At 39.9% G+C, this 23,687-nt stretch overlaps 1 protein-coding gene across 6 annotated transcripts in view; it reads right to left on the reverse strand.

The window, feature by feature from the left end:
- The window catches only part of ttc29 (tetratricopeptide repeat domain 29), a 374,025-nt gene that overhangs the window by 126,467 nt on the left and 223,871 nt on the right, over positions 1–23,687 (reverse strand). For 2 of the 6 annotated variants that reach the window (XM_063045042.1, XM_063045041.1), the window contains exons 9-10: positions 14,256–14,379; positions 2,467–2,698 (exon numbers count right to left, since the gene is read on the reverse strand). In XM_063045042.1, coding sequence (XP_062901112.1) covers positions 2,467–2,698; positions 14,256–14,379 — 356 coding nt within the window. Of the gene's footprint in view, positions 1–1,044; positions 2,241–2,466; positions 2,699–14,255; positions 14,380–23,687 lie in introns of those variants that run through there. The other 4 variants (XM_063045045.1, XM_063045044.1, XM_063045043.1 and 1 more) reach the window with 4 other exon arrangements.

Below are 23,687 nucleotides of genomic sequence, written 5' to 3' on the forward strand. Positions count from 1 at the left end.
AGAGTTTCCCCACATACCAGGGTAATAACTCCATTGTATGTGTATTTTATCCCTGGCAGGTTGCGAATTCATTGACATTCTTAGCCACCAGTACGTTACTGTATTTCAACATTGTATTTCAAATGAGTTCTTAAGATGTTGTTCCTGGGTCTATTACTCTTCTCCTTCTTCCTCCACACTCCATTTCTTCTTGATCCTCCTTCTCATATATGGCAGCTGCAAATAGCAGTATTTGACAGCTCAATCTGCTGGCTGGATTTGGATGTGGCTTAGGCAGCTGTCAAAGTTACTGTGGGCTGTGTCTTGTTCTGCCTCCCAGTGTTTTTTGGACAACTGGAGGATTGCTACAAGATACTCAAATACTGCTGGTCATTGTGTTTGCTAAGAGACTCCAGGATAAGTATTATTTCGGAACCCGTCCAGGCCTTTACTTATATGTTCTGTAATCTTACTGACGAAGAAGCCTAAAGGAAAGGTGCATCTTGTAAGGACTTTGAATGGGGCCACCAATTTTCCACTTAAATATGGGTCTTCAATACAGGACTGGTGGCAACCTCAGTTCCTGTGGCAATTTAAAGCAGGCTGCACGATTAATAGGTCTAATTCACAAATCCTTTTGTTGAGATGGATGGGTTTGGAATCCTATTTCTGAGAAGGAGTATGTTTGTATCCTGAAGTCTGGGAAACTCAACTGCAAAGTAGGATTCATGATTATATGCAGTTGTTCCAAGTATTTTGGGAGAGAGTAGACTGGTTGCCCCTCGACATTTTCTGTAAAACCTGAATTTTAGCAGATTGACCTTTGAGGCCAACTTTCTGCCTTGCTCAATTTATCACTAATACACTGTTCCTAGCATCACTCATCCCATTTCCCCAACCAGTTCCATGAAATCGCTCTTGTTAAACACCTAGCATTGTGTCTCAGTGAATATTCCAAAGTCTGACACAGGATCAACTCTTCCAAACTATGCAGGCAATTGTAACTAACAAATAATGTTTCAACTAAATATTTACTGTAAATATTAAAAAATGGCAGTATGCAAATCTTAATACAAAATCCTTCAAAAACCTTACATCAATGAATAAGACAAATAATAAATTTGTAATTATTCTTCTTAACCACAAATCATAAATTAGATATGAAAACAATATATAAATTTATACATTTAAAATATTACATTAATAGATTAATCCCTTGCTTCCACATTATCACCAGAACTATTAATGCTATAAGGCAGCAACATACAGTAGAATTCAAATAACATTATGCTGCTCTAACAACAAATCAAGCTTTCTTTGTGGCCAGTAACACAATGAAGCATGAAATTTGTGATATACTCTAACTTTAGATATAATATTTAATATAATATTAAACAATACATATCAAAATATATTTCCAATTTTGTAAAATACATTTCATTATACTAAAGCATACAAACAATTAGAATATTATCCTTGTTAATATAGAATAAAGTTGACATAATCATTTTTTGTTTGTTTTATTGAATATTTCATTTGAGCTTGTTTACCAAACCAGCATCCACACACTGACTAAAACAGATCACAATGGGCTGTCTTGTGCTGGTCTTCTGCTCTGTAAAGAACTGCCATCTTGCCACAGTGTGTGTTAGTTCTATTCTGATTAATGTGGCTATGCATTGCCATGCAGAGGTCAGGAATGAGTTTAAGGTCACATGCTGATGCATCTGATCTATTGCTCCTCTGCTTGTTTTAGCATTCCAGTCTAGCCCGGGAAAACATATGTCTCAGGTCTGGAGATCTAACGCACCTCTGCACTTTCTTGCAGGGATGGCTAGTGAATGTAATGTGACCACATTCATTGCAACCTTGATTGAAAAGATAACTGGAGATGTGTGTTTTATTGCCTTATCTTTCAAAATTTAAATGTATCTAATTTTCTAGTGCACAAAGGTATTTTTATGTAAACAGTTTTTTCAGTAATCTTAATGCTGTCAGTTATTTAAATACTTTAAAATGTCATCAGAAGCACTTTAAAGACAGTTGATCTGCTGCCTGAAGCTCGTAACCACCCACAGATAGCTCCCCTTGTGATATGGTCACAGCAGTGCAACTGTGGGAATAGTGCATGCAGCGTGCATAGATAGTGAACCAGACCAATCACAATTGAGATTATTAGCAGAGACTAACCGTCATTTTATCCAGCTTTTTACTGTGATGGCACCAGGACATTTTTTTTTATAGCAAACTGGCTCCACCTGCTAATATCAATTAACACATTAATCATGTAATCAGTTACATTGGATGGCACATTAGCTGCATCACATTTACAAACATCCAGCCGTGTTTCAGAATAAAAAAGAATGTAAACTCAAAATAAGTAAGGAAATAGAACAATGATTGATGTAAAATGATTAACGTGAATACATTACGGTCTATCCATTAACAATCCAGAGTCATCATTATGCTCTGTGCTCAACAACTTACCTTCCATACTGGAGTCAGTGAACATGTCTACTCTGCTATCCTTCCATGTCACCAAACGCTCAAGATCCAGGTGTCCAGCAGCTTCAACACAATGACAATATGTGGTCATCATTGTATGAGCCTTATAGATGCCGAAGTGAACCTGCATTATCTCTACTAAACGTAGATCACCCAAGGTCATTGCAATCTCGTATCCTCGCCAAATGTAATCGCAGGCTACATTGTATTGACCCTGTTATGAAATGTTACAGAAGAAGTAGTTCAGTGAAGCAAATAAGAGTTTGCGTTTGGAAATGCCACTTATTTAACTGTTTTGCATGAAAGAAAAATAACAGAACTTCAGTAGTTTCTTCTTAATACACAGACCAAGGTCATGATTTAAAAAAACCTTGTCTCATTGCTTGAGTAACAAAAACAGATCAGTAATCTTTCTGTGCGGGAATTCATTTCTAGTTAAAATACATGAAAGTGAAAAAAATATTACTGCAATTTGAAATTCTAAGCTTGTACATGAAGGGCATATATTAAGCCAACAGTGAAATGTGAGCAAGTACAACATCTTGCCATTGAACCTAATATGTGAAGTATTATGATCTTCTGACCTTTCTCTTCATTTATGCTTGCAATGAACACTAAGAATTAAAAACATTTCTGCTGTTTTAAGTCATAATGTTTTCATGTGGTCACGGATAGAAACCTTAATTTAACTATTAAACTTAAAGTATTGAAAAAGGTATTTAAAATACTAATATAATGCTTTGATATTTCTTGCAGTCTTCTTTAGATACTAACTTGATCCCTATCTGGTCTATGATCTTATAAGTAATGCATAATTCTGCAGTGATCACATCACAATTGCCTCCCACAATCTATAACCAAGGTACATTCACACTTCAAATATGGCATTCCTTTTATTTGAATTATACATTTTTGCGTATACTTTCACAGAGTTTTAAAAATCATCTTTGAGAAAGAAATACTACAGCTGCAACATGAGATTGAAAGCAGAGGATAAAAGGAGCACAGCCAATCATGACACACATACATTTTTATTTGGTATTATACATGTAGCATTACGCAAGAGTATCTCAAAGAATGCTCAAAGGAGATGAAAAGTGCTTTTGACAAGGTCATTGTCAATGCCATTGCTATTGTCAAAAAATTGTAACTCAAATGCCATTCTAGTTATGATTGCAAATTAGGTCCTACTTGTGAAGAACAGCCTTTAAGTGAAAGGTAGTTTTACAGCCTTGAACACTGACACTGTTACAGGGTGAAATACTCACCTGACATCTGTTATTGTTGACAATCAACCTGTCAACTAGACAAAAGCAAAATCATAATAATTTTAGTTTCCTCAAAACTATTTTGATTGCAATTTGTAAACTCTTTCTCCCTTTCAGCTTACAATGTTCCTCAGCTTTCTCTACTAATGTTGGAATTCTATTAGGAAATAACAGGTAGAATAGACAAAGAAGAGTTGTGGAAGTTGTTTAATTAGATTTCCTTTTTATGCCTCTAGCTGGCAATTAACACTGCCAGTAATAATTCATTCTTCAGTGATATGCTAGAGTAATGTTATGGAGTAATTCTGCAATTGGGAACTTCCATTGGAAAGTGGCACTTGCAGGGAACTCTTCTCAAAAATCTTCAGGTACCTACTTGTTACTTACCACCTATTTACTTTATGAGAAATTCATGGCTGACATGCCAATGATTTTCCCAGGAGTAATCCCTAAAAACCTTGCTTCACATTGACACAAAGTTTAAAAAGAAGTCTTTCATTTATTTACTCTTAACTTTACCATTGCTAATCTAAAAAAAGACTTCAGCCATACATGAATCTGTCCTTCAGTGATTCTAGCAAGTTACTGAAGATGGTGCAAGACAATGTATTTGCAACATTTCTACCTCTAACTTTGATATTTTGTACTTAATAGGAAAGCAAAAGAGAACTCAATGGCAATATCAAATAAACATGGGTATACTGACAAAGCGAAAACAATTGCCACAATTCGTTAGTGATAGCTGTAAACGATGGAAATGGATTAGAAGGTGAGTCAGTATCTAAAAAAATGAATGGAACAGATAAAGAGCACAGATATGGTACCACTGTTAAAAGAGTGTTCTCATTTAATGGTCGATCGATATTCTTTTTTAAAAGCTGGAAAAAGATGAACAAAGCTGGATAATGTTCAAAGATAATTTTAGACTGTATTAGAAAGATGTGATCACAGTATTCCGTATTTCAACAAGCACACAAGATAATATACTCTTACTCAGCTTCACTCTTTCAGCTGCTAGGAAGATGCAGAAACCCTTTTTGATACCCTAACACATAGATATACATAGCAATGTTGCTGATGTGCCCTGATTGCCCATGGCATTAAAATTCAGAGTCATAGGGAACTTGATACTTGGTGGTGTTGTCCATGTCATGGTTGAGGTAGATTGTTGCCTCTGTTGGAGAAAAAACTCACAGCCAAAAATGAAGTACTTATTTATGATGTAAAAATTTAAAAAAAACTGATGCTGGAAATGTAAGACAAAAAGAGAAAGTGCTGGATGCACCTTAGATCATGTTCAGGGAGGCAGCAACCTACGATCATCACGTTAACATTGATGAATATGTGAGATCTGTGACTGCCTACATAGAGAAGTGCTTTGAGGACGTCACTGATAATAAACACATCCACATAAGGCAAATCAGAAATCATGGCTAACAGCAAAGGTATGGGCACGATGCCACCTTCAGATCGGGGGATAAGACAGCACTTAGGTCAGCAAGAGCTGTACCTTCCCATCCCATCAGGAAGGCAAAACAGTATTATTCACAGAGAATATACAGTAATTTCTGTGACACTGGAAGCATAACACATTAAGACATAGGAGCAAAATTAGGCCTCTTGGCCCTGTGAGCCTGCTCTGCCATTCCATCATGACTAATTATCCTCTCAACCCCTTTCTCCTGCCTTCACCTTGTAACCTTTGACACCATGATTAACCAAGAAACTATCAACTTCAGCTTTAAATATGCTCAATGACTTGGTCTCTACAGCCGTCAGAGGCAATGAATTTCACAGATTCACCAACCTCTGGCTAAAGAAATACCTTCTCAGCTTTGTTCTAAATGGACATCGTTCTATTTCAGGGGTTCTCAACCTTTTTATGCCATGGACCCCTACCAATAACTGAGGTATCTGTGACCCTAGGTTGGGAACCCCTGCTCTAGTCTGAGGCTGTGCCCTCTGGTCCTAGACTCACCCCTTATAGAAAACATCCTTCCATATCCACTCAGTCTAGGCTTTTCAATATTCAATCAGCTTCAACATGCCCCCATTCTTTTAAACTCCAGCGAATACAGGCCTGGACCCATCAAATGCTCATGAGTTAACTCTTTCACTTCTGGAATCATTCTTGTGAACTTCCTCTGGGCCCTCTCTAATGCCCAGCACATTGTTTCTTAGATAGAAAGCCCAAAAATGCTCACAACACTCCAAGTGTGGTCTGACCAATGCCATATAAAGCCTCAGCATCATATCCTTGTTTTTATATTCTAGTCCTCTCGAAATGAATACAAACATTGCATTTACCTTCCTTACTACCAACTCAGCCTACAAGATAACCTTTAGGAAATCCTGCACAAGGACTCCCAAGTCCATTTGCACCTCTGAATTTTGATTTTTTTTCCCCATTTAGAATATACTCTGTTTTTATCCCTTCTATCAAAGTGCAAGAGGACACATTTCCCTACACTATATTCCATTTGCTACTTCTTTCCCCAATCACCCAATCTGTCCAAGTCCTTTTGCAAACAACCTGTTTCCTCGACAGTATCTGCTTCTCTGTGTATCTTTGTATCATCTGCAAATTTGGCCACAAAGCCAAAAATTCTGTCAACCAAATCACTGACATATAATTTGAAAAGTAGTAGTCCCAATACCAAACCCTCCAGAACACCACTAGTCACTCGCAGTCAACCAGATTAGGCCCCTTTTATTCCCACTCACTGCCTCCTGCCAGTCAGCCTATTTTCTATCCATGCTACTATCTTTCCTATAATACTATGGGCTGCTTTCTTGTTAAGCAGCCTCATGTGCCACACCTTGTCAGAGGCCCTCTGAAAATCTAATTAAACAACATCCACTGACTCTCCTTCATCTATCCTGCCTGTTATTTCCTCAAAGAATTCCAACAGATTTGTTAGGTGAGATTTCCCCTTAAGGAAATCATGCTGACTTTGGCCTACTTTGTCATGCGCCTCCTGAAACCACATTCTTAATAAAGAACTTCAAAATCTTCCCAATCACTGATGTCAGACTAACTGGTTTATAATTTCTTTTCTTCTGTCTCCCTCCCTTCTTAAAGAGTGGAGTGATATTTGCAATATTCCAGTCTTCTGAAACCATTCCAGAATCTTGCAATTCTTGTAAGATCATTACTAATGCCTCCACAATCTCTTCTGCTACCTCAGTCAGAAACCTGGAGTGTAGTCCATATGATCCAGGTGACTTATGTATCTAGCACCAGTCTTTTCAGCTTCCCAAACACCTTCTTCCTTAGTAACACTGACTTCTGCTCCCTGACACTGCTGAATTTCTTGTATACTGCTAATGTCTCCCACAGTAAAGACTGATACAATATACAATTAACTTCATCTGCTATTTCTTTGTCCCCTAGTACTACCTTTTCAATGTCATTTTCTAGCAGTCCAATATCCACTCCCACCTTTCTATTGCTCTTTATATATCTGAAAAAAACATTTTGTTTTTTTATATATTATTGGCAAGCTTCCCTTCATATTTCATCTTTTCTCTCCTTATGGCTTTTTTAGTTTACTTCTGTTGGTTTTTAGAAACTTCCCAATCCTCTAACCTCCCACTAATTTTTGTTATAGTATATGCCCTCTCTTTTGCTTTTACGTGCCTTTGACTTTGCATGTCAGGCACAGTTGTCTCATCCTTTAAAATACTTCTTCATCTTTGGAATGTATTGATCATTGCTCCCAGAACCTCTCGCCATTGCTCTTCTGCCGTCATCCCTGCTGGTGACCCCTTCCAATCAACTTTGGCCAACTCCTCTCTCATGCCTCTGTACTTCACTGTAATACTGATAGATCTGACTTTCCCCTCTCTAGCTGCAGGATGAATTCTATCATATTATGCTCACTGTCTCCCAAGGGTTCCTTTACCTTAAGCTTCCGAACCATCACACAACACTGAATCCAGAATTGCCTTTTCTCCTGTGGGCTCAACCACAAGATGCTCTAAGAAGAATAGGCTTTCTATAAATTTCCTCTTTTGGGGATCCAGCACCAATTGGAGTTTCCCAATCTCCCTGCATATTGAAATCCCCCACGAGTGTCAGAACATTGCCTTTTTGCCTTTTGACATGTTTTTTTGTCTCCAATTGTAATTTGTAGCCCAAATCTTGGTTACTGTCCAGAGGCCTGGATACAATTCCCATCAGGGTCTTTTTACGCTTGCAGTTTCTTAACTCTACCCAGAAGGATTCTACACCTTTCAACCCCATGTCACCTCTTTCCAAGGATCTGATTTCATTACATATCAACAGTGCCATCCCACCCCCTCTGTCAACCTGCCTATCCTTTCAATACAAAGTGTACCCTTGGATGTTAAGCTCCCAACTACAATCTTCTTTCAGCCACATCTCCGTGATGCCCACACCATTATACCTGTCAATCTCTAACTGCGCTACAAGATCATCTACCATATTCTGTATTCTGTGTGCATTCAAATGTAACACTGTATTCAGCATCCTTTTCGATTTTGTCTCCATGTTGTACTTCACCTCATTGCACCAACTGTGATGTTGCCCTATCATCTGTCTGTCCTTCCTCACAGTCTCACTACCACTGCACTGATTTGTATACCAACTGCCCCATCCTTAGCCCTATTACTTTGGTTCTCATCCCTATGCAAAACTAGTTTAAACCCTCCCAAAAAGGCCTAGCAAAGTTGCCTGTAAGGATATTAGACCTCTTTAGGTTCAGGTGTAACTCATCCTCTTTGTACCTGCTGAGTCTGAGCTGGCCACAGTGCCACTGGCCCGGCAACTGCTGCTGTGTCCTGATAGGTCAACTGCCCAGCAGTATTCAAAGGGATATACTTGTTGCTGAGGGGAATGGTCACAGGGGAACCCTGCACTGACTGCTTACTTCCTTTACTTCTCTTGGCGGTCAGCCATCTATTGCCTGAAGCCAGCACTGTGGGTGTGTTTACCTCAGTAAAAGTCTCACCTATGAAGATTTCAGCCTCCTGGATGGTCCTATGGGCATTCAGCTCTAGTTCGAGTTCATTGGCCTTGTCAGTCAGGCGAGAGCTGAAGCTGAGTGCACTTTCTGCAGATGTAGGCATCAGAGAGACTGTTAGTTACCATGAAATCCCATGTCTCACAGGAGGAGCATTTCATTACTTGAACTACCACCCTGCATACACTTGTGATGCCTCTAACTTCTCAAACTTAAGTTCTAGCTTCTTCCTCAGCTGCATGTGGGAGGGCATTTGGTCCATAATGGACTTCAAGTCTGCACATCAACGGCAGTGCACTTCTCTTCCTGATAGGCTGTGTCTTTTACGTTAGATTTGATGCACAGAATGATGTGCTGGCGAGGAAGGCCACCATTAACCCTGAGGAACAGGCACTCTGTCTGGCCATACCTGATGTGGGGAAGACTCTAGCCAGGGTCAACCCATGTAAATCTGCGGGGCCTGATAACATACCTGGTCAGGTGCTGAGGGACTGTGCAGCCCAGTTAACTGAGGTTCTAATAGACATCTTCAACATCACTCTGGAACATTACACAGTCCCATCAGGCTTCAAGACAGCCACCCACATCCCAATGCCCATTGGACCATTTCCAGTTCACACTCAAATTGGTTCACTGATGATGCACTTCACTGTGTCCTCTCCCAACTGGAAAATGGTTCCTCATATGCCAGCTTACAGTTTATTGACTTCAGCTTGGCACTTAGTATTATCACCCCTCAGAAGCTGGAGGGTAAACTGTCCTCGTTGGGTCCCAATACCTCTCTCTGTAACTGGATCCTACACTGCTTGACAGAAAAGCCATGCATTGTCAGTTCATTTTGGCAGAAACATCTCTAGCTCCATCACACCGAGCGTTAGTGCTTCCCAAGTCTGTGTACTCACTCTGCTGCTGATGCATGACTGCACTGCTGCATCCAGTTCAAACCAAATCATCAAGTTCACAGATGACACAACAGTGGGTGGATTCATCACAACAGCGATGAGACACCATACGGAGAGGATATAGAACGGCTGGTAGAATGGTGCAAGCACTTGTGTTTCAATGTGGACAAACCAAAGAGAGATGATTGTGTACTTCAGGAAGGTGCAGGGCGATAACTCCTCACTGCACATACACGGCTCTTCCGTGGACAGTGAGATGATCAAACCTGGTTCCTCAACATCACTTCTTTGGTCAAGAAAACACAGCAGCGTCTCTACTTCTTGAGGAGATTGAGGCTCTTTTCTCTCCATTGAGAGTATCCTGATCAGCATCATCATCGTCTGTTATGGAAGTTGGCAAGACATCTGACCACAATTAAAAACAATTGCAAGGACTGCTGAGATGACCTTTGGGTCTCTCTTCCAGCCATCAGAGATATTTATCAGGAGCACTGGATACAGAGGAATATAAGCATTGTCAATCATTACTCCCATCCATCCCACAACCTCTTTGACCGTCTACCATCAGGCAGGAAGTACCATAGCATTAGGACCAGTTTCTTCCCCCAGGCTTAAGACTACTAAATTCCCTGGCACCACTCGAGTCCCATCATGTATGAAGTGTCAGCAGTGTTATCCCATTTCCTTTTTAAACTTGTATATGCATCTTATTATTTGAGGTAATATTACTTTATTATGTGTTATGTGCGTGACTTATATGTACTGTGTTATGCACCTGATAGTATACACGAGTACAGTTGAATGACAATAAACTGAACTTGAAGCTGAACTTGAACTTCATGTCAGATAGCATCCATGAAGAGAGAAACAGAAAAACGTTCATGGTCAAAGACCTTTCATTGTTACTGACAGAAGATGTTTGGCCTGATACACTGACTTTGTTTCTCTTTCTGTAGATGTTGCCTGACCTGCTGAATGTCTCTGGCATTTTTTGCTTACATTTAACTGAGTCAAAGAGAGATATTGCATGGAAACAGGCCCACTAGCCTACTAGGTCTGTGCCGATCATCAACCACCCATTTACACAAACTCTGTGTTACTCCTGTTCTTTATTCTATTTTCATAACTCTCCCCAGATTCTACCACTCATCTGCAACTGGGGCAATTTGCAGTGTTTAACTAACCCAGAAACTCACATACTGTATCTTAGGGGTGTGTGAGGATATCAGAGCACCTGATAAAAGCCCATGTAATCAATACAGAGAATATAGAAACTGTTTGCAGACAGTACCTGAGAACAGGATTGAAACAGTATCTCTGACATTGTGAGTCAGTGGCTCTACTATACTAAAAATATACTCATTTTTCCTGTAAGATGCATCTGGTGCCTTCTTCACTGTTTAAAATTCATCCTCTAACCTGCTACAGTCCTATAAGATCATCTACATAGGCAACCATCCTATCCTGAGGCAGTTAACTGCACAGGATTAGTAAAATATCTCTTTGGTTAGATCAAGAATTCCAGAATATCACTGAGTAATAGAGTATACAGCGTGGTAACAGGCCCTTCAGCTTGACTCAGCCATGCTGACCAATGTGCCCACCTAAGCTAGTCCCATTTGCCTGCATTTGGCCTGTATCCATTCTAAACCTTTTCTATCCATTTTCTTGTTGAAAAGTATTGCATTTTACTACCCCCTGATGTACTTTCTCTGGAAATATGTTCCATGTACACTCTGGCTTTTGCATGAAGAAGTGCCCCTCGGGACCTTTTAAACATTTCCCCATAAATACATGCCCTCTAATTTTTGGTTTGCTTTCCCTGGGGAAAAAGACGGTGTGCATTAACCCTATCTATGCCCCTCATGATTTTGTACATCACTATAAGGTCACCCATTAGTTTCCTATGCTCCAAGAAATAAAGTCCTTGCCAGCCCAACGTCTCTCTTATTTAAAATGTTGGTGGAACGCAGCAGGCCAGGCAGCATCTATAGGAAGAGGTACAGTCGACGTTTTGGGCCGAAACCCTTCGTCAGGACTAACTTAAAGAAGAGATAGTAAGAGATTTGAAAGTAGGAGGGGGAGGAGGAGATCTTAAATGATAGAAGAAGACAGGAGGGGGAGGGATGGAACTAAGAGCTGGAAAGTAAATTGGCAAGAAGATACAAGGCTGGAGAAGGGAGAGGATCATGGAATGGGAGGCCTAGGGAGAAAGAAAAGGCTTTTTCTCATTAGAGGAAGATATAGTGAGAGGAACAGAGGGAGGAGAGAGAGAGAGAGAAAAAGAAAGAAAGAAAGGGGGAAATAAATAAATAAATAAGGGATGGGGTAAGAAGGGGAGGAGGGGCATTAACGGAAGTTAGAGAAATCAATGTTCATGCCATCAGGTTGGAGACTACCCAGACGGAATATAGGGTATTGTTCCTCCAATCTGAGTGTGGCTTCATCTTGACAGTAGAGGAGGCCATGGATGGACATATCAGAGTGGGAATGGGATGTGGAATTAAAATGTGTGGCCACTGGGAGATCCTGCTTTCTCTGGCGGACAGAGCGTAGGTGTTCAGCGAAATGGTCTCCCAGTCTGCATCGGGTCTCACCAATATATAGAAGGCCGCACCGGGAGCACCGGACGCAGTATATCACCCCAGCCGACTCACAGGTGAAGTGTCGCCTCACCTGGAAGGACATTCCAGGACGAAGGAGGTGTCTTCCTTTTTTAAAGAAAGGGGCTTCCCCTCCTCCATCAACTTTGCTCTCAAACGCATCTCTCCCATTTCATGCACATCTGCTCTCACCCCATCCTCCTGCCACCCCACTAGGAATAAGGTTCCCCTGGTCCTCACCTACCAACCCACCAGCCTCCGGGTCCAACATATAATTCTCCGTAACTTCCGCCACCTCCAACGGGATCCCACCACCAAACACATCTTTCTCTCCCTCCCTTTCTGCTTTCCGTAGGGACCACTCCCTACACGACTCCCTTGTCCATTCGTCCCCCCCATCCTTTCCCACCGATCTCCCTCCCAGCATTTATCCTTGTAAGCGGAACAAGTGCTACACATGCCCTTATACTTCCTCCCTCACCAACATTCAGGGCCCCAGACAGTTCTTCCAGGTGAGGCGACACTTCACCTGTGAGTCGGCTGGTGTGATATACTGCGTCCGGTGCTCCCGGTGGGGCCTTCTATATATTGGCGAGACCCGAAACAGACTGGGAGACTGTTTCACTGAACACCCACGCTCTGTCCGCCAGAGAAAGCAGGATCTCTCAGTGGCCACACATTTCAATTCCACGTCCCATTCTCATTCTGATATGTCCATTCATGGTCTCCTCTACTGTCAAGATGAAGCCACACTCAGGTTGGAAGAACAACACCTTATATTCCGTCTGGGTAGCCTCCAACCTGATGACATGAATATTGATTTCTCTAACTTCCGTTAATGGCCCTTCTCCCCTTCTTACCCCCACCCCTTATTTATTTATTTATATACATATATATTTTTTTCCCCCTTTCTTTCTCACTTTCGTCTCCCTCTGTCCCTCTCACTATATCTTCCTCTGATGAAATAAAACCTTTTCTTTCTCCCTAGGCCTCCCGTAACATGATCCTCTCCCTTCTCCAGCCTTGTATCTTCTTGCCAATTTACTTTCCAGCTCTTAGCTCCATCCCTCCCCTTCCTGTCTTCTCCTATCCTATCATTTCAGATCTCCCCCTCCCCCTCTCAAATCTCTTACTATCACTTCTTTCAGTTAGTCCCGACGAAGGGTCTCGGCCCGAAACGTCGACTGTACTTCTTCCTATAGATGCTGCCTGGCCTGCTGCATTCCACCAGCATTTTATGTGTTGCTTGAATTTCCAGCATCTGCAGATTTCCTCGTGCTTGTGTTTTAAAAATCTCTCTTATTCAGTCCCTTGACTCCTTGTACTTTCTTACTAATTTTCTTTGCTCTCTTTTCCAACTTAATGATGTTTTTCCTGTACTGGGTGATTGAAGCTGCACACAATACTCTAAGTGCAGTCACACCAACATCTTATACAACTGCAATTTAACCTCCCAACTCTTATATTTGATGTCCTGACCGATAAAGTCCAGTGTGCCAAACATCTTCTTCACCATCCTGTCCATCCGTGATGCCACTTTCAGGGAACTGTGTACCTGCACTCCTAGACCCCTCTACTCCATCACACTCTTCAAGGCATTACTACTTACTGTTAAGTTCTTCCCTGGTTTGACTTCCTAACATGCAACACCTTGCACTTAACTATACTGAATGCTATTTCCCGAGTCTCAGCCTGCATACCTAACCAATCACGATCTACCTGGAATTTTTGATAACTTATTTCACTGTCTGTGATACAACCTATTTCAACAGCACCTAGAAACTTACTAACCATGCCTTGTACATTCTCATCCAGATTTTCATTTCTACATTTCAGAGACCTAATGCTTGTTTTTGGCAGACATCATGGGTTCTTGACATGGCCTAATTTGGAGGCTTTTCAGATTTCCATACAGAGTATCATGCTTATTAAAACTGGGTCTTGTTACCAGTGCTCAACCATAGACTAACTCCAATTCCCATAACCTATATACAGTATAAAACTGATACCTACCAAATTATTATACATAATGCCAAGGAATTTGCACGCATCCACCAGACTCCATTTATCACCACTTTTCTCAGCCAGGCCCAGAAATGTTTTCAAATATTCGAGAGCTTCAGAATAGTTTCCCGTGCTGTGAAAGAATGACATATTAGAAGGATATTGATAAAAACAAACATCTTCTGGGAGAATAAATTTTTTAAATCCTCAAAATAAACTTAAGAATTTTTAAACTAATCAAAAATTGCACATTTTTTGTCTAGAAATGTTCAAAATTTCTTCTGTTATTTGTTTCAGAGCTTTCCATAATGTGTGACTGTGATGTATTGGTCTATTTAACTTTCATGTCAGCCTGGGCTTAATAGGATGCTCTCGCCTCAAGCCTCACACCAGAGATTTGAGCACATAATCTACATGACACTTCAGCATAGCAGTTAAGAAAGTTGCACCTTTGGATTTGCCTTCTTTTAGAAGAGAATTTAAATAGAGGCAATGCCTGCCCTTCCAAATAGATACAAAAATACAACTGCACTAGTCAAAGAAAAACAACAGAATTGTTGCTTGGCCAATATTTATCCTTCGACCAGTTAAACTATAGATAGAGTAACTGGTCATTTATTTCATTACGGGTTGTATGACCTTACTATACTGTCCCATGATTTTTGTTTTACAGATGATTATATTTCAACATATATCACTGGCTGTGAAACATGCTTGGATGTACTCAGATCTTACAAAAATGTAAGTTATTCCTTTTTCTTTTTTTAATAATCTATTGGAAATTTTCTTACAATTATTTTTATTTTGTAATGGTCTTTCATAATATGGAAATACTATTAGGATATCATAACTATTGTATACCCATGGTGATTACTATCCACATACATACCTGGTGATGCAAAAATGTGTAATAATTTACAATTAAATGCTAATATATAACATATAATGGTAACTTAATTTTTGTAACAATATACACACAAATTTTCCTATCAAGTCCTACTGTAAATAACTGCTTGATTTGATTCTTGCCTTAAAGCACTATTTACAATTCTATACTTTTTCAGGAGAATAGCACCAATGAAATCATGCTGTGCTGATTAATAACTAACTTTATACCATTGATGGTATCTATTAAGATCGTACCAACCATCAAAGTAGAATCTTACCTTGGAACAAGTCTATTGGTTAGAAGAAAGAATGATGTCTATTGTATTACTTGCTCAAAGGAATGACATGTTCAATCAAGGTTGATTATGGCTATCGCTTAGTAGCTATGCTACATTACTGAGCTATGAGAATATTACTGTGACATATTACAGCAACCAGTCCTTTACTCAACTGTCCAATGCTGCACCACTTCTGCTTCACTGCCTAACCAGGGATAGGATATTGAGATGCATTCACTCATCTGAAGAATTGTGGTTTAACTTGGCACTTTCTTTGCTTTTTTTTAGCCCTTAGGTGAAGAACCTCTTATATTTTCAGTCTAAAAGTGTGACATTTCCCTTTAACGATTTCCTATTTGAAATTTTAAGTAGAAATAAAAGATGATCAGTGGTGTTCTCCAGGAATCAGTTCCTAATTTTGTCCTCAACTTGTCACAGTGTCAATGACTTTTACATCCAAATTTGCAGATGACACTAAGTTAGGAAAGACAATAACGTTTCATATGTTACAAACTGCATAATGGATTATTTTAATGGCAAAATTCCAATTTGAGGGCAAATGTGAAATGATTTACTTAGTACTTTTGACCCAAGAAAGGTAAACCAGACTACTTTCCCATAAAAGACTGTACTCTTTATCCTCACATCCCAGCTAATTCACAAGTGGGCACATCCTATATAAAAACAGCTGTTTAAAATTAAAGTGCAGCCTACAAAAAAAACTAGGCCGAAAATTTAAGATTTTTATGAAGAATCAGTGTGTTAAGTGGAGAATTTTTAGGATCACTGGATTCACCTTCACTGAGCAGTTGCCTATTGTTCACCACCTGGTTATCTGGCAACTGAAAAGTGGTTAACAGCAATGCACAAAGCAACACAGGCAATGTTCATAGTCTCAGTAACACCGTCTTTCAATCCCTCCTTTCATAGATTGAACAAAGGAGTCATTTCTAACCCAAAGTGTTAAGGAAACAAAAAACTTAAAAAAAATCTTTCATATTTGATGGATGTTGATCAGATTGGTTTAAAAACCTTACTTTCACATGATCACAACAACCTTCACCACTGCATTCGAACAACAAACCATGGAATTAATGGGAATGCACTATGTTCTTTTCTGGAAAGGGTGTAAATGCGGAATATGTAGGGACTGTAGAGCAAAAGAAGTTAGTAAGAAGTTAGTAAGATGTTGTGAAATCAAGAGAGGCTATGGCCTAGGTCTAAGTCAATCTCCTTTACACAGAGAAGATATCTCATCATGCTCTATGACACTCTCACTGTAATGAATAGAACTGTTTCAAAATTCAAAAACAGGGCATCAGAAAGACTAATAGGCCATCAACCACAATGTAATTACATTTCACCATAATCTGCATTAAATTAGTTATGTAAAAGGAGTTCAGATTATCATTTCCCTCAAAATACCATTTGTCAGGCTCGAACACCATTTTGGTTGAATGAGTTTAAAAGAGAATGCCAGGGACATGAAGTGTATTATAGAGTAATGCTGAGAAATGCACAAGCTCAACAGAGGAAGTAGAAGATACTGCAATCAATGGATAAGGTTAAATCTCTGAAGACTCTCCACATTCATTGCTGCAAATGTTAAATATGACATTTATTATCCAATGATCCAAAGATTACTATCTTCCAAACTGTCTCAGCTGACGTGCCATTTGGAAGAAGCATCAAAAGTGCCAAGAGCACGAAATATAATTCACCAAGAGTATAACAGTTATACTAATGATTGATGATAACTGTACTGAAGGAAACAGTTGCCAGCATTAGCATATGGCAGGAGGCAAGAATGCCAACATTGTAAGTCTATTTGACTTGTCAACAATAATCTAGCCAGTGGCATACTTTCATGCATCAATTATATTATTGGAAGGAATGGTTACTGTCCAGGGTAACAAACCATCTTTCCAGGTGAAAGAACAGTTTAATTATGGGTAGAATACCCACATTTAAATGGAAAAAGTGACTATTTCAAACAATTATCAACATGGGATGTCATTTTCCCTATCTAATATTTCCATAGCATGGTCTACAAGAATCAAATTCCATGCTGAATGATTCTATATTCAGGAAGTAACTGACTGGCCACGCCTCTATAGACAAGCTGTGCCAACATAGTTATAATACTGATACTGACAAAATAGAAAATTACCAAAGCACATTCTACTTATTTTTAACCACATGCCAGCATAGCCCTGAGCTGAAAGATAAGCCAAGAAGTATTGCTTTGAGATCAAGGTTAAATTTGACCAAGTGTATAATGAGGGAGGCTTGGTAATAACAAACTCCATGCAAATCCAGTGAAAAGTGCCTTCAACGTGGACCATCTGTCACCTAGATCAGATGGACTACACTCCAGGGTTCCGAAAGAAATAGTTGAAGAGATTGTGGAGGCATTAGTAGTGATCTTTCAAGAATCACTAAATTCTACAATAGTTCTGGAAGTTTGGAAAATCGCAATTGTCTTTAAGGGAGGAAGGCAAAAGACAGGAAATTATAGGCCAATTAGCCTGATTTCAATGGTTGGCAAGATGTTAGACCCATTATTGAAGAGGAAGTTTAGGAGGCACACAATAAAATAGGCCAAAGCCACTTCTGTTTCCTTAAGGGGAAATCTTGCCTAATAAATCTATTGGAATTCCTTGAAGAAATAACAGATGGGATAGACAAAGGAGAGCTAATGGATCTTGTTGATTTGGATTTTCAGAAGGCCTTTTACAAGGTGCCACATATGAGGTTGCTAAACAAGATAAGAACCCATGGTATTACAAGAAAGTTAGTGGACAGAATGGACAAAAGATTGGCTGACAGGTAGGAGGCAAAGAGTGTGAATTAAGGGGGCCTTTCTGTTTGGCTGCCAGTGACTAGTGGTATTTTGCAGGGGTATTGATTTGAGCCTGTTACTTTTCACGTTATATGTTAATGATGTGGATGACAGAATCTATGGCTTTCTGGCCAAGTTTGTGGATGATACAAAGATAAGTGGAGGGGCAGGTAATGCTGAGGGAGCAGGGAAGGACTTGGACAGATTAGGAGAATGGGTAGAGAAGAGGCAGATGGAATACAGTATAGGGAAGTGTATGGTCATGCACTTTAGTAAAAAGAACAAAGGCACAGACTATTTTAAAAATGGGAACCAAGTTCAGAAATTGGAGATGCAAAGGGACTTGGGAGTCCTATGTCAGAATCCCCAAAAGGTTAACTTGTAGGTTAGTAAGGAAGACAAATGCAATGTTGGTATTATTTGAGGAGGAAAGCAAGATTGTAATGTTGAGCCTTTATAAGGCTTTGGAGCATTGTCAGCAGTTACTGGCCCTGTATCTAAGAAAGGATATGTTGGCATTGATTGGAGAGAGTCCAAAAAAGGCTTACAAGAATGCTCCCAGGAATGAAAGTGTTAATGTATGAGGAGGTTTTGATGACTCTCAGCCTGTACCTGCTGGAGCTTAGAATAATGAGAAACCTATTGAATATTGAAAGGCCTAGATAGTGGGCTTGAAGGGGGTGTTTCCAATAAAGGAAAGGTTTAGGACCAGAGGGTACAGACTCCGAGTATAAGAATGTTCCTTTAGAACAGAGATAAGGAGGAATTTTTTAGCCAGAGGGTGGTGAATCTGTAGAGTTCATTGCTACAGATGGCTGTGGAGGCCAAGCCATTAGGTATATTTAAAGTGGAAATTGATAGGTTATTGATTAGAAAGGATGTCAAAGGCTATGGGGAGATGGCAGGAGAATGGGGTTGAGAGGGAACATAACTCAGCCATGATTGAATGGTGAAGCAGGTACGATGGGCTGATTGGCCTAGTTCTGCTCCCATGTCTTATGGTCTTGCGTTCTAACATACCAGCAGAAGTCAAACTTGGTATAAAGGAAGAAGATGGTTTCTAGAAAGCAACCATCTTAGTCTCCCTTACCTGCAGAAGTTCCACAGGAAAGAGTTTTAAGATCACTAGTTTAAAGTTCAGTTGCTTTGTCCATAACTTTCCTTCCTTCATAAAGTCAAAAGGAGATATATCTGCTGAATATTCAACAGTTCCTTATTCCATTCACGTTTCTTCAGATAATAAACCAATTCACGGTGGTACAGTGCACAACCTGGACAAGGTGCGTGTTTGAACTAGTAAGTGGACAACATGCACTACCTTGTTCTAGCCAGACTCTCCCCACTTCACTATGAAATCCAATGTTATTACTTTTACCTCACATCTAGGAATTCAAAATTCAACCAAAAAGTTAACTGCTCAAATCATATATACTGTCCCTGCAGCAACAGGCAGGATTTTTGGTAAGCAGTTCAGTTCTTGACTCCTAAGAACTATTTATCATTTTCTTATCACATCAAAAGGCTGATAATTTTTTTGTATTTGCCAAAGTAAGTACAGCTCGAACAGCAAAAGAGAGTTCCAGAAAAAAAAAACTCATTTGATTGGCTCTCTGTCTACTAACTTACAAATTCACTTCTTTCGCAGTTGGAAGACTGGTTGTAACATCTACCATGTAAAAAAAAACACACCACAGCAAATTCACCATCTTCTTACACAGTATCTCTGAACTTGCAAACTTTGTTGCCCATAAAGAAAAGAGCAGAGATTTGGACTGCTACCTGATCTTCCCCTGCCTTGGCTAATTGACTAATCTATTTCACTTTTGCTGGATGAAAATACTGGGAATCCTGAGCTTGTGAATTTTTCTGCCAAAAAGAGATGGTCAATAAAGATTAGCCTTATCACTGATGTTTGATATGTTTGTGTTACTATTTTAAGAATTGTACCATAAAAACAACTACAAACACCAGGAATTCTGCAGATGCTGGAAATTCAAGCAACACACAGTCCTGACGAAGGGTCTCGGCCAGAAACGTCGACTGTTCCTCCTCCTAGAGATGCTGCCTGGCCTGCTGCATTCACCAGCAACTTTGATGTGTGTTGCTTAAAAACAACTACACTTTGGTGTAGAATTTACGAGAACCAGTCTGCCTCCGTAGGAATAAACATGTTGGCTACATACACCAATTCATAGTGGTACTGTCCTAAGCTCTGTGTGCTTTGTTCAGCATACTGTCCTTGAAGATCAGGTCCCATGCCTTCCTCTCTTTTGTTATGATCTCATATGATATGAGAGGTATTTGCTCCCTTCTCCTTGTATGATTTCTTGTTTAGGAAGCACTTTGTCTAATTAAATTTCAGATAGTTGTAGCTTTACAGATTTTAAGAAGTTGCTCATCAGAGTACATGTTATCGTTGACTCCAGCCTTCAGGATCAGCTGGCAGGTTAGAGTGTTAATTTATAGGTTGAGTCTGTGGTAAAGAAGGCAAGTGCAATATCGTCATTTATTGCAAGAGGAATAGAATATAAATGCAAGGGGATAACGCTGAGCTTTTATAAGATGCTAGTCAAGCCGCACTTGGAGTATAGTCAACAGTTTTGGGACCCAACTCAGAAAGGATGCGTTGTCATTGAAGAAAGTCCAGAGGAGGTTCACGAGGATGATTCTGGGAATGAAGGAGTTAACATATGAGGAGCGTTTGGCAGCTTTGGGCCTGTACTCACTGAAATTTAGAAGAATACAGAGATATCTCATTGAAACCTACCAAATGGTGAAAGGACTGCATAGAGTGGATGTGGAGCGAATGTTTCCTATGGTGGGAGTATCCAAAACTACATGGCAGAGCCTCAAAACTCAGGGGTGACCCTTTAGAACAGAGGTAAGGAGGAATTTTTTTTAGCCAGACATTAGTGAATCTGTGGAATGCTCTGCCACAGACTTCAGTGGAGGCCAAGTCCATGCATATATTTAAGGCAGAAATTGACTGTTTTCTGATTGGTCAGGGCATCAAAGGTTATGGTGAGAAAGCATGTGTATGGGGTTGAGTGGGATCCGGGATAAGCCATGATGGAATAGCGGAGCAGATTTGATCAGCTAATGGTCTAATTCTGCTCCTGTGTCTTATGGTCTAAAAGTTCAAGTAGAACTGGGGAGCTACCAACAGCCAGGCTAGAAATGTTGATGGATAACATCACAAGATAAAGACACCACAGGGAAAGTATAGTTAAGGCAGCTTAAGCATAGTATAACTATGCCAACAAAAGTGGCTGAGAAAGAAATGTGCTAAATATGAGAAAAAGAAGTATACAATGTTGCATGGGAAATCAATGCTACAAACAATAGAGACTGAAGATAACATTGAAAGTCCATGGAGTGGATGAAATGAGTCATGCAGGACAGTCAAAAAAATCACTTAGATATCCAGCTGAACACACTAAGTATCTGATGCCAAACACAGCGTGGAAGGAATACCTGCTAGATGTATCTGTGCCGAGATGTTTGTACAAGAGTAGTTAGTGACAGTTCAATTTGACTGAAAGCAACATGTAATGCCCTTACATTGAAATCTATCAGTTAGAATCAAAGCATCATGTGATTTTTGGCATACAGGAAAACTACTTTAAAGCCAGCTAGAAGGGTTCTGAGTAGCTGGTGAACCCAAAGAATCATGCAGTTTTTATGAGTATGCCAGAAAATGTTACACCTTTATTCAAAGCAGTATTCCCCTAATAAAGATGCATAACATCAGGGCCATGAAGTATGTTTTAATGTAAACATCATTCTAGCTGGGCAACAAACAGATAAATAAGCAGGTGCTGTTCAAGGAACAGGCAAAACAAATGTGAAAATTGATGCAGGAAAACAGATGGAGGTGGTCAGAAAAGACTCAGCGCTGCCTCAACAGTGCCAAAGAAATGTTGTTATTAAGGGCTGAAAGAATAGTGACGATGATGCTCATTTCAGACAAATGCCAGACATGACTAACAGTGGTAGTGAGTAGGTATATATTATCTCACATATCATAAGAGATTACACCAAAAAAGAGGAGGAGACATAGGACTTGTAGGATGGCATGCTGGCCAAAGTACACAGAGCTGGGACAGTCTTTAATCACAGTTTATTTTTAATGAGGTTGTAAGATACGAGTTCTCATTAGTACCACTTTAAGAATTATTCTATATGACCGATTGCTACCTGTTATATTTTAGCATATAATTTCTAGAAGGCTTTGATAAGGTGCTGCATAAAAGGTGCATCCATAAGATAAGGATGCATAGAGTTGGGGGTGCTGTATTAGCATGGATAGAGGATTGGTTAACTAATAGAAAGCAGAGAGTTGGGATACATGAGTGTTATTCTGGTTTAGAATCAGTGGTGAGCAGTGTGCTGCAGGGGTCGGTGCAGGGCCCACAACTGTTCACGATATATATCAATGATCTGGAAGAGGGGACTGAGTGTCATGTATCCAAGTTTCCTAATGATATTAGACTGAGTGGAAATGCAAATTGTGCAGAAGATACGCAGAGTCTGCAAAAAGATGTAGATAGATTAGTGGGCAAGGGTCTGGCAGATGGAGTACAATATTGGTAAATGCAAGGTCATCTACTTTTGAAAGAAAAATGGAAGAGAAGATTATTATTTAAATGGTAAATAAATTACAGCATGCTGCTGTGCAGAGGGACTTGGGAGTGCTTGTACGTGAATCACAAAAGGTTGGTTTGCAGGTGCAGCAGGCTATCAAGAAGGCAAATGGAATGTGTCCTGACGAAGGGTTCCGGCCCGAAAGGTCAACTCATCGTTTCCACGGATGCTGCCCGACCTGCTGAGTTCCTCCAGTGTGTTGTGAGTGTTGCTTTGACCCCAGCATCTGCAGATTATTTTGTGTTTACGTATGTTGCCCCTTGTTGTTAGAGAGATTGAACTTAAGATCAGGGAGGTTATGCTGCAAATGCACAGGATACTGGTGAGGCCACACCTCGAGTATCTTGGTCTCCTTACATGAGGAAGGACATCCTAGCTTTGGAGGAGGTGCAGAGGAAGTGGATTCCAGAGATGATGGGGTTAGACTATGAGGACAGATTGAGTCACCTGGGATTGTACTTGGTGGAATTCAGAATTGAGAGGAGATCTTACTTTTTCTTCAAAAGTGGATGGCTTCACATTTACCAATATTGTGCACACCTTGCTTAAAGTAATCACAGAGTTGGACTTGAATTTTCAGACTTCTGTGACTTTCTTTTAATTAGTTTAATGTTTTGAAGTTACAAAACATAACAGAAGTGGGGAGAAGAGGTGAGGTGTAGTGATAAAGGATTCATTGGTTGGGGAAAAGAAAGAAGGTTCTGTGGATGAGAACGAGATTCCTGGATAGTTTGTTGTCTGCAGGGTGCCAGGGTCAGGGACATCTTGGTTCAAGTTCACAGCATTTTT

Source organism: Mobula hypostoma, chromosome 4 (assembly GCF_963921235.1).
Source record: "Mobula hypostoma chromosome 4, sMobHyp1.1, whole genome shotgun sequence".
Classification (NCBI taxonomy): Eukaryota; Metazoa; Chordata; class Chondrichthyes; order Myliobatiformes; family Myliobatidae; genus Mobula; species Mobula hypostoma.